Source organism: Phalaenopsis equestris, unplaced genomic scaffold, assembly GCF_001263595.1.
Source record: "Phalaenopsis equestris unplaced genomic scaffold, ASM126359v1 Scaffold000106, whole genome shotgun sequence".
NCBI classification, from domain to species: Eukaryota; Viridiplantae; Streptophyta; class Magnoliopsida; order Asparagales; family Orchidaceae; genus Phalaenopsis; species Phalaenopsis equestris.
The window spans coordinates 310,136-322,325 of record NW_018164548.1 but is presented as its reverse complement, the minus strand read 5'-3'; the positions used below and the strand labels follow the sequence as shown (position 1 = coordinate 322,325).

The 12,190-nt window shown below is 31.8% G+C and overlaps 1 protein-coding gene across 1 annotated transcript; it reads left to right on the top strand.

Moving 5' to 3' along the window:
- Positions 1 to 3,541: 3,541 nt before the first annotated feature.
- Positions 3,542 to 11,861, top strand: LOC110020647 (probable serine/threonine-protein kinase PBL23). The gene is made up of 6 exons (XM_020718820.1): positions 3,542 to 3,778; positions 3,893 to 4,146; positions 4,252 to 4,387; positions 6,043 to 6,301; positions 6,403 to 6,535; positions 11,539 to 11,861. The coding sequence occupies exons 1-6, from the start codon at positions 3,628 to 3,630 to the stop codon at positions 11,803 to 11,805; spliced, it is 1,200 nt and encodes a 399-aa protein (XP_020574479.1). The 5' UTR covers positions 3,542 to 3,627; the 3' UTR covers positions 11,806 to 11,861.
- Positions 11,862 to 12,190: the final 329 nt, after the last annotated feature.

The following is a 12,190-nucleotide window of genomic DNA, read 5'->3' as shown; positions in this document are numbered from 1 at the left end:
CAGTTCGTCATGCTTCAGGTACGCTTGATTCTTATGCTTCACACAAGGGCATCAGAACTTGTCTTTTGAAAGGTAAATGGGTAGCTGCGATGCCACCTGCACAAATTTCTCAATACTATTCAAGAACTCGTCAGTGAGTTATTTTCTTCCTAGATACAATCTGTTATAAATCCTCGATCTCAAGTTTTGAATATCCATCTGCAGCATAAATGCAGCTTTATAAATTTAGATATTAGTCGTATAAACCACACAAATTCATGTATTATATACATTCAACCCTACTAAGTAGAGTTTGGCTCCATGAATCGTTTTTCTCTGTTACGTTCTATTGAGTTTCAAATCCTTAATTTAATTCTAACAAATTAAGATCATTTTTTATGCAACATGACCAGGTCTTTATAGAGCACCGCAATACTTACCCCATCTTATAAAGTTTTCCTTCAAATCTAATCAATATTTTTTTCTTTCACACATCAAGTCTAAACTTTACATTTCATTAAAAAAACCACACAATTCCTATGCATTACATAACTAACACAAACTTTTTTTTTCACATTAAAATCACCCAATTTCTATGCATTACATATCTAACACCTAAACTTCACATTTCACATAAAAAAATAAATAGATCCTATGTATCACATATCTAACGTTGGAATTTCAATTTTTACGTATGTATAGAAGAATATTTTGAAAATCACATGAAAGGGAAACGCGATAGGAAAAAAAAATCTAGGAGAAGAGGATTTCACACCTACACTGTGAAATCATCGGTGGAAGTTGGACGGATATGTCAGAACCGGGTGTTGGAGAGGGAAAAGCGCCGGCGGGGTCGAAGTGTGAAGGAAGGAGAGAATCAAGCAAATAAGGAATTCAACTCGGTGGGGAAGAGTATTAGGGCGTTTGTATGGCCTGGCTAATAAGTAAACTTAATAGCGTAAGAAGATTCGGATGCTAGGCGACTCTAATTACACCTAAACCTCACAGCGCCAAGTTTTTTCTAGGCGTAAATACAATGGTAATTTTGCATCCCATAATTTACAAGTTTCTTGTAGTGCATTGATGTGTAATTTTGAAGTTGTTGAGTCAAATTTTGAAGCAAAAATATATAATTTTCTAGGCATTTACATACATACTACATTATTCTTATATATTTATATATCTAACACTAAAATTTTGATGTTTTACAGATATACCACTCAAATAATTAACATCAAATTAAAATAGTATTATTGCTAACTTCTTAAAACCGAAAAACACATTTTCATGCTTGGGTTTTTAATACTAGTGATATAAATGTAAATATCAAACCTAAGGTATTACTTATGTAAATACATAAAATTGTGTGACATCTATGTAAAATTCCTTTAATTTCTTAAGTGTTAAAGATGTAAACTTGCATGCACGATGAAACAAAAGCATGAACAACGCCATCCTCATTCTTCTATAGTGCTTTCATAACATCCTCATGCATGCCAACCCAAAATACCAAAAATGATTTTAAAAAATCATTAATTTTTATATATAATAATTTATTAATTAATAGTAAATATAATACTATTCAAAATATGGAAAATCGAAATTTTATTTATTAATTATTTTCAAATTATTTTCTTTTTTTTTTACTTTCTTAAATACTTGACTAATTTATTTCTCATAAGTAAGTCCATTACTTCAATATTTTTTTAATAAATAATTAATTAACAGCCTAAATTGAAAAATATATTCAAACCTTTACTTTGAATTAGAATTCCCTTAATATTCTAGTATCATCAATATTGAGAGAATGACCCCTTGCACTTTTCCAGCTCTTTTCAAACATTGGTATTCTATTGTTCAAGATTTATCACCTAAATGGATAGAAAAATTATTCTGTGCGGACACTGCATGCAGAGATGCATGCTGTGTCTGATCTCCACCGTCGATCACAACTTCGGTTAGATTAAAAAAAAAAATGAAAGTGGGTGCCACCGAAGTCGTGATCGACGGTGGAGATCGGACACCACACAAAATAATTTTTCAAATGGATAGGATGGCTACACTAATGTTAAACATTTCTCTATTAAATGACAACTTCAACACATTTTGGTATATATATATATATATATATATATAATGATTTGTAATTTAGCTTATCTTCAGAGAGCACCCATATAAATCTTGGTCCATTTGAATTATATTTCACAAATTTCGGTTTAAACCTTGTTAAAATATGTTTCTGAATCATGTTCAATTTTTTTTCAAGTAAGTTCAAACATGATTCTAAAAAGGTTCAAGCAAGATTTGAATGATATGGAAACATACTTCAAACAAACTCTATGAAAAAGAAAAAGGCAACATATTACAAATTATACTAATAAAATATCATGATAAAAAACATTATATCTATAAAATGCTTATAAAATGACAACAATAATTATTGCATAAAATCAAATACATTACATGATCAGTACAATCATAATAGCTATATTATATCAGATGAATATGTAACATTGTACAATTGAATTGTCCACTTAATTCTAATACCTAAAACTAGCAAACCTAACATCTTTTTAAATTTGCAGCCTTTACTGATATAAGCACTCAAATTTGTAGTTCTGTGAACTCCATAAAATATGCTCTTAAAGGCATCACAGTTCCAATAATTCCTATCAAGCAATAGCCTCACTAATTTTAATTTGTAATTTTAAATTGAAGTCACTAAATTGAAAATTAAAATAGTAATTAAAATTGTTTTAAGAAAATAAAAAATATGTCAGATAGAATAGACTAATACAAAATCAATATTGTATCGATCATCGACATGTTTAAATACTGATTAATATAAAATCAAATAACAGCGGATGTTTAATTACGTTGAACACTCAACGCAATGTAATTCCAAAAAAGAAATTGACTGTAAAATAGTAAATTTGAAGCTTTTTTGTGCAATCTTAAAATAATATCTGAATCAGAATTCGCTCGTGCTTAAACTTCCCTTAAAATTTACTCAACATTGTCATGCCTTACTTGATCGTCGCTAAAATCAAACATTCTTCGATCCCTGCTTTAACCAATAATAAATTGATTTCGATACTTATTCAAATCATATTCTAGCCTATTCTCGACTATTTTTAAATTATTATTTAATCACTAAGCTTTAAATGTTTGATCATAAATTGAATCCATCAATATTCTATTGTCTAACATCCTTCTAAAATGCACTACCTTAGAATTTGTAAGATTCACCAAAAAAAAAAAATAATAAATAAATAAATAAAAAGCACAAAGAGTACATAATGTGGATTCCCCAAAAAAAAAAATAATAAATAAATAAAAAGCACAAAGAGTACATAATGTAGTAGTTTCAAATTCTTAATATATTTATGACTCAAAATAAATTCTTTGATATTATTTTTTTAAAAAAACAATGAAAATAAATATTTATGTATATTTACATTTAAAAAATTAATTATGGGAGGAAATAATAATAATAATAATAATTTATTTATTTATTTATGTCCATACTCTGCTGTGTCCGTTCAGTCAAATCAAACAAAAGAGGAGCAACTCGCCCCGCCACTCCTGCTCTGGAGTTCAAACTTCGACTAACGGTGGTGGTGTACCCTTAGGTCTCCGGCGAGGAAAATGGACGTCGAGGAATGGCGGAAGGAAAGACTTGCGTTGGTTCTCATCTTCGTTCTTGCTGTCCTCGCCGTTTCGTCACTGCTGATTGCTTTTAGCTACTACTGCTACATTCGCTATAAAGTTTCCATCCACCGCAAATCATTGATGAAAAGTGAGATTGCTCTCTCTTCTTCTTCACACTCGCGTTTTGTATATTTCGTATTTGTTTATTTTTTTTATTTTTTTTCTTACTTTGAGATAATCTGTTCCTGTTTTTCTGGGGAAGGTGAGGATGAAGAGGTGGGCAATGCTGCGGTTTGTAACGGCGGCGAAGAGAGAGCGGTGGTAAGCGAGAAGGGTGTGCAGGTGTTTGCATACAAGCAGCTCTATACGGCTACGGGTGGATTCGGTAAGGCCAATGTCGTCGGTCATGGAAGCTTTGGTTCGGTATTCAGGGGCGTTCTTCCTGACGGGAGGAAGATAGCCGTTAAGCTAATGGATCGCCCCGGAAAGCAGGGCGAAGAAGAGTTCAATATGGAGGTCCCTCCTCTCTCTCTGTCTCTCTTTCTCTCTCTGTATATGTGTGTGTGTGTTCAGTGTATCATTTTTTTTTTTGAGTGGTTCGGAGTTGGGTTTCGATGACAGGTCGAGCTACTAACTCGTCTCCGATCTCATTATTTACTGGGATTGATCGGCTACTGCTCCGATAGTCACCACAGATTGCTTGTTTATGAGTTTATGACTAATGGTGGACTCCAGGAGCACTTATACCCAACTGCAGGTGAGAAAACTTTGTCCCGTTTGGATCATTGCTTCTTGGTCTCATCCATTTTCTGTTAATTAGACAAATCAGGAGTTTTGTAGTATTTGATGGATCATCCTGGCTTTTAGTGATGGGTATCAATCATTTATTTAGTATATGGTTGAGTCTGTTTTATTGGATTATAGTCCAGCAGGCATGTTTGCTTATTTGAGCTTTAAGAGCTAAAAAATGTTGTGTTCTTTCTCGTTGAGCTGCATCTGCTCACAACATTTGTGGGCATTGCAAGATGGCTCCTTAGTAAGTGCTGCTTGTATTTCGATAACTTTCTTCATATTCTACTAATGTTGCTAATATGCCAGCATAGAGATTATATGTAAAACATTATAAATATCTGAAGTTGATTTGGCTTCTTTTTGAATGTTATGTATGTATGGCTTTCAATATATCTTTCAACTCTTGATTTTTTGGTCATTAATTTTAAATTTTGAAATTGGATATTAAGACGAGGTCTTAGGTTTTAGGTGTGTGCAAATACATATACATATTGTGAATTCTAGCCAAACCTTACATGTAATGTGTCCTATGCTAGCTCAACCATCTATTGGGTATCAGCAGTTTTGAATGACTTGTTGTTTTGAAGTAAAATAATTGAGGAATGAGGAAAGGCTTATGGAACCATTTTGTGTAAGATAAGATTCTGGCACTTTGGTTGGAAAATATGCTAGGAAATGTCAAGCTGAATAGTTCTATAAATTTTATTGTGGCTGTTGCCTTCTAGGTTATGTTACAAATGAAAGTTTTGATTTCTAATTATAGTTATTTTCATCAAATTATAATTACTACTTTAAAATGCATTTTCACACCAGTTTGGGTCTGTTTTTTTTTTTTTTAAATTACATTTTGGCACCAACTCATAGCAATTTATTACTATTTGTGATGACCAATTCTTTCTCTAAGATTCTTTCATAGTAATCTGCAACTTATTCTTACTCTTTTTAGCCCTTTTTCATGTGTAACATTTATGTTATGATATCATTATTGCATAATATATATCTTGTTTAGGGTTTTAATAGCATGTTTCTTGAACATCTCCAGAAGGTTGAAGAAACTGAACTTTCCCAACCATAGTAGAAGGGGCCAATGACTATTGGAGCCACAAATCACATAAATTTCCTGATTACAATTAAAATCTTGGCTGTAATATTTTTTGTTGGGGAGGATGTTCAAATGGGAAGCAAATTTGGTGAAAATACAGAATTTGTTAAATGTGTATTTAGAACAAATGTTAAGACCATTCTTTGAAGATTAATAACTCGGTATTTTTGCATAAACGTATTTTAATCTATTCCATTTGTGCACTAAATCGACCGCTAACCTTTCGGTTTTTTTTTTTTTTTTTTTTATTTGTTCAGATGGTAATTATGATTGTTTTGGCAAGTTTTCTAATCATGCTGATCTTTTTTTGAAACGTATCGACATGCTACCTTCCTTGTTGGATCATCCAACCTTTAGATTTGTAAATCTTTTTTATAATGAAGATTTTTATGGAAGCCTTCAACCTTCTATTCCATGAACTTATCAATATATTGATAGGACTTATGAGTGGTGTGAAAGGTAAAAATAAATTTTTAGTGTCCTGTATATTTCAGCTAATTTAGATTTGGTCTCTTCAGGTTCCTATGGTGGTGTTTCAATGTTAGACTGGGAAACACGAATGAGAATAGCGCTTGAAGCTGCAAGAGGACTGGAATATCTTCACGAGCATGTTAGGCCGCCTGTAATTCATCGAGATTTCAAGAGTAGTAACATCCTCTTGGATAAGAATTTTTGTGCCAAAGTTTCTGACTTTGGTTTAGCCAAGTTTGGATCTGAAAAAGCTGGAGGTCATGTTTCTACACGAGTTTTAGGGACCCAAGGATATGTTGCACCGGAGTAATATATGATAACTTATATTCTTCCTGTTGAAAATCTAACTTTTTCTTGTAATTTTTTTTTTTTAACGTCAAATGTGTTCTGAATAATTGTTGTTCTAGATATGCATTAACTGGACATTTGACAACAAAATCAGATGTGTATAGCTATGGAGTTGTGCTCTTGGAGCTGCTTACAGGCAGGATTCCTGTCGATATGAACAGGCCTCCTGGTGAAGGCGTCTTGGTATCTTGGGTGTGTATCCCCTTAGCCTCTCATCTCCATGATCTCTTTTTTTTTTTTGGAAGATTTACATATATACCACTTCAATTCCTATGTATTTATATATCTAACCCCTAAACTTGAATTTTTGCATATATGCCACCTATTACCTTTGCATTGAAAGGTGTATGTAACTTTTTACAAGTTAAAATAGTGGTATTTTTGATGTGATATTTGGGTGGTGTTAATGTAAGCATTAAAGTTTAGTTGTTAGATATGTAAATACATAGAAATTGGCTGGTATATACGTAAGTGCCCCTATACGTAAATGCCCCTCATTTTTGGGATAATTTATTTCATAGTTTTTTTTTTCAACCTTAGGGATAAGTTTTAGCCAGCTGACTAGAATATACATATATGTATATTCAATGTTGATGGATGGTCCCTTTAATAAGAGCTCTAAATGTGTAAAAATGGTTAATTTTTTTATGTTAATTTTCTGGTTCTTGGCAAATATGGTTTGGTTCAAGTTGTTGTTGTTGTTTTTTTTTGTTTTTTTTTTTTTTTTTGGTAACTATGTAAGCATATACAAATCAAGAAATATCTAGGAAGGTGGGTTTGGCCATTTACTAAAGTATGTCTTGCTTCTTTCATTTGCTTAAATAGAAAATAGCCAAACCCCCCTTCAAGTTTGTCTTGCTTCTTGCATTTGCTTAAATAGAAAATAGCCAAACCCCCCTTCCTAAATAAGCTTCTCAAGTTGTTTGAGTATTAGTAATACAGTTTGCCCACATGGTAGGATGTCTTTCTTCTTGCATTTGCTCAAGTATCAGTTCATAGAATAAAAACTAAAATGAATATTTATGCTATTGTCTATGCTGTATCATTTTTGCAATGCTCTGTGTTTATTATACTGATTTTAAGAATTAGTAAACTATATGTACAATCTTATGGAATGATTTTTACTTTCAATGCGAACTGTTTAAGCATTTTTTGGCTGTAAACCATTATTTCTCATAACTGGTCACATAATTATCCGAGTTATATGGTTTTCCTATTTGACTTTTAATTCACTTAAATAAGAATAATAGTCTCATAATTTGAAGTTAAAATATCTCTAGTATATTTTTCCCCATCTATTTAATAACAATATGAGCATTAGAACTATAATCTCTCCAAAAAATTCTGAACTTAATAAAGTACGTTCTTTTGCCAATCCATTATTTAAACCATCATTCTCAGAAAACTCATTATAATTCTGGAAACAAGATGAACCAGTAGCAATAATCGAACCAATTAATCATTCTCTTATTATAAGAGTAAGACCCATGAAATGTACAACTAAAGATAAAAAAGAATTTCAAATTCAAATCAAAGACTTATTAGATACCAAGCTAATCGAACCTAGTAACAACCCACATAGTAGTCCGACTTTTCTTGTATGCAATCATGCTGAACAAATAAGAGGAAAATCAAGATTGGTAATTAATTACAAAAAAACTAAATGATAATACCAAATTTGATGGATACTTTCTACCTAATAAAGAAATACTAATTAACAATATCAAAAATGCAAAATGGTTTTCTAAATTAGACTGTAAATCTTGATTATGACAAATAAAATGACATCCTAATAGTAGAGAATTTACTGCATTTAGTACACTCCAAGGACACTATCAATGGAATGTAATGTTATTTGGATTAAAAAATGCCCCATATATATTTCAACGAAGAATGGATACTATTTTTAATGAATTATCACATTTTTGTCTTATTTATGTAGATGATACTTTAATATTTAGTTGTAGTATTACTGAACATATAAAATATCTAACTTTACGAGCAAAAAATGCACAAGAGCATAGGATTGCATTAAGTAAAAGAAAAACATTCTTCCTAACTAATACTATTGAGTTCCTAGGACTTATCATAGACAAATGATCTATTAAATTACAAGAACATATCCTAACAAAAATTGATAATTTCAAACAAATTAATAATCAGAAAGAACTATAACATTTTCTAGGCTGCATTAATTATGCTGAAACATGTGTTAAAAATCTAGCTGAACTAAGAGCACCATTACAGAAAAAGTTAAAGAAAAACATGTCATGACATTGGAATGAGAATGATGAAAAATCTTTAAACCAAATTAAATAAATATGTAAAATTTGCCAAAATTACATCTACCTATACCAGGAGATTATTTAATAAGCAACTGATAGCTCGGAAATTGCATGGGGTGCAATCCTAAAAGCTAGAAGAAATAACATTGAACTCTTATGTCGATACACACCCTTAGAACATAGAACAGAATTATCATATTAATGAAAAAAAATTATTAGCTATAAGAAAGCAATTAAAAATTTCAGTTAGAACAAAATTATCATATTAATGAAAAAGAATTATTAGCTATAAGAAAGCAATTAAAAATTTCAAAATATTCCTAAATGAAACATTTTTAATAAAAACAGATAACAAAACCGCAATCTCATTTATAAAAGGTAAAATTGTACTCTTTGCCAAATAAAAGATTAATCAAATGACAAAGTTGGTTTTCTGCATATATGTAAAAGACAAACCTGATTTGCATAGATTATTAGTTACTGGTTATCAGTTTTGGCAAAGTGGGTTTTTCACAAAAATATTATTGTCTTTTACATTTATTAGAAAACCTTACCTTTATCAAATATGTAAAAGACAATTATTATATGCTTCTTCACAAAAATATTGGGCTTTGCCTTTTTTATGCTTTCTAATCAAGATTACTGCATATATTAAGCATATAAATTGCAAATGAAGTTATGAAACATGTCTACCTACTACATGATTGAACACTTTATGTAGAAATAAAGTAGAGTTGTATTTCATCTGATTTGCATAGGAATAAGAAGAAATGATATCAAAACACAGATTTACAATCTTGATTCTATGAAATTTATGGATCTTCCATGTATTGCCTTGCCCTAGTCGGTCTTCTCACGTCGAAACTAGATTCAATTTTGTCTCTCCATGCCATTGCTGAAGGTGTGAAGTGGACCCGTTGTTCTTTCTCATTCTCAAGATCACAATGAAGGCAAAAACTGAGAAACCCTCCTCGTCCTTCTTGATTTCTTCCACACAAAGGTAAGTCCCTTGATTGCTCTTTTGCCTCTAATCGCTTTTGATTTCTTACGCATGAGCAGATTGTGCGCTCTTATGTTTCAGCCTGAAAAAGGAAAACCAAGGCCATGCAAAGAGCTACAGAAGAGGAATGGACAAGATTAGCTACACTTAAGACAAGCCAATATGAATATAGCAATCACACTAATCAAGTCTAATACTTAATTTACAAATGATTAATAATCTCCACCTTGAATCAAATATTAGACAAGAAAAACTCCACCCTTTCTCTCAACCTCTCCTTAACCAAGAGGTCTATCTACGTGAAGCAGAGCCAACCAATGTGGGAATTTGGTTCCAAACACTAGCTTCGTAAGGATATCAGTTGAATTCTCATATTTATGCACTTTCTGAAGATAAACAGCTCCTTGAACAACATTTTGATGAAATGCAACCTGTTGCCAATGTGTTTTGCTCTTTCATGAAACATCTGATTTTTCATCATTTTAATTGCACTGTGCTATCACATCATATTATTGATTTTATGTCTTTGTTTTCAAGCTCCTTAAGAAAACCTTCCATCCAGATGCCTTCTTTTATTTGCTCAGTAACAACCATGCATTCTGGTTTTGCTTTTGATAAAGCCATAACTTTTTGAATTTTTGCTGTTCAACTGATTTTGTTTTCATGGACTATAAATAAATATCCAGTCAAAGATTTATGTTTGTCCAAATCTCCTACATAATCAAAATCCAAAATTTGAAATTTTCTGTGTCCCAATTTTTCTTTCAACAAGTTAGACCAACATCAACTAACCCTCAGATATGTAAAAACTAAACTCACTTAACAGTTCTCCAGTGTTCTCTCTCGTATTTAGTCATGTATCTACATAAACATATTCATTGCATAAGCTATATCTCGTTTGATATACACCATCGAGTACATGAGATTGCGAGCAGTACTAGCATAGGGAACTGTATCCATGTACTTCTGATCTCTTTCAGTTGGTCGTTATTGAGAGATTGAGAACCTGAATTGTGAACCTGATGGAGACGAACAGACTAGGCAATATTCATTTTAAATTTATTTAGAACTTTCCAATTGTATTTGCACTAAGACAAATGTAATGAGCTTTTCTCTTCATTTCTTACCAAGAATTCTTCTGGCCTGACCCAAATCTTCTATCTCAAATTAGTTATTAATTAAAAGCTTTGTCATCTCTTCCCTACTGTCATTAGTTATGAGCATATAACACTACTGTATAATAACTTTTTGTAATAAGCACACATCATAACCACTCGTTTTGTAAGAATTTTGAATCATAAGTGAATGAAATTTTTTGTACTATTACCGTGAAGATTGCTTGAACCTATATGGAGATTTCTTCATGTGACGCATTATTATCGTAAGCAGATTTGGCGTATCCCTCTGGCCGACTCATGTAGACGGCCTCCTTAATGTTCTTAATGTAGAAAAATTATTTTTACATCCATCTGTTCAAGATCAGATCATATCTAGCTACTGGATATAAAATCACTCTGAGAAAATCACATTGAAATGTATTCATTCATTCTAAGTGAATCCCTTTGCCACTAACTGAGCTATATATCTAGGTTGCTCAACATTTGATGTATTATCATCTTTTCGTTTATATCCATTTTCAGCCCACTACTTATTTGTTTGGTTGTTTGTTGACAAGTTTTCAACTACAGTTCTTCTCCAGTGATTTCATTTTTTTTCATCCATTTTCCTGTTTCCAGAAATCTTTATCATCACTATTCATTTTAGAAATTAAAGTTCCATACTACATTAAGAAAAATTATATGTACCCTTGCATTGCTAAACAACTTGCTAATTTTCTTTCAAATTTTAAGCACAATTATACTTCTGATTTTCCCTTCTTTATCCTTATTTCTGCTGAATTTTGTTTTCAGGCTCTCCCCAGACTTACTGACAGGGAGAAAGTAGTGCTAATCTTGGATCCGGCGCTGGAGGGCCAATATTCAATGAAAGATGCCATACAAGTTGCAGCCATCGCAGCAATGTGCGTACAACCTGAAGCTGATTACAGGCCTCTAATGGCGGATGTTGTGCAGTCATTAGTCCCACTGGTGAAGCACACTAAGACTGCTACTAGGACCGGAAGCTCTTCTGCCGGCCAAACACCCAAACCAGCTGGAACTCCTGAAATTGTTAAATGATAACACTATTCACTAATTATATACATATAAGAGAGAGAGAGAGAGAGACTCTGCTGACCGTGATATTTATTTATTTATTTATTTTCTATTTATGGGCTTAATATATATGTTATGGGCTTTAGATGTTGAGAAGTAAAATGTGAAGCTCAATTAAATGTCCAACTAATTATTTATTTGCTCATTTTGTTTTATTACTAATTTTTTGAAATAAATTAATTTATTTTAAAAATACTTAAAATAATTTTTTAATTATTTTGCTTGTTTTTAAAAATCACCTGTACCTGTAGCTGCTACCATCGGCTGGTGACTGCAGTTGCTGCCATCACTGACCTCAATTGTTGGCTATCATTGCTGCTACCATTGTGGACAACCTTGGATGGCTGAA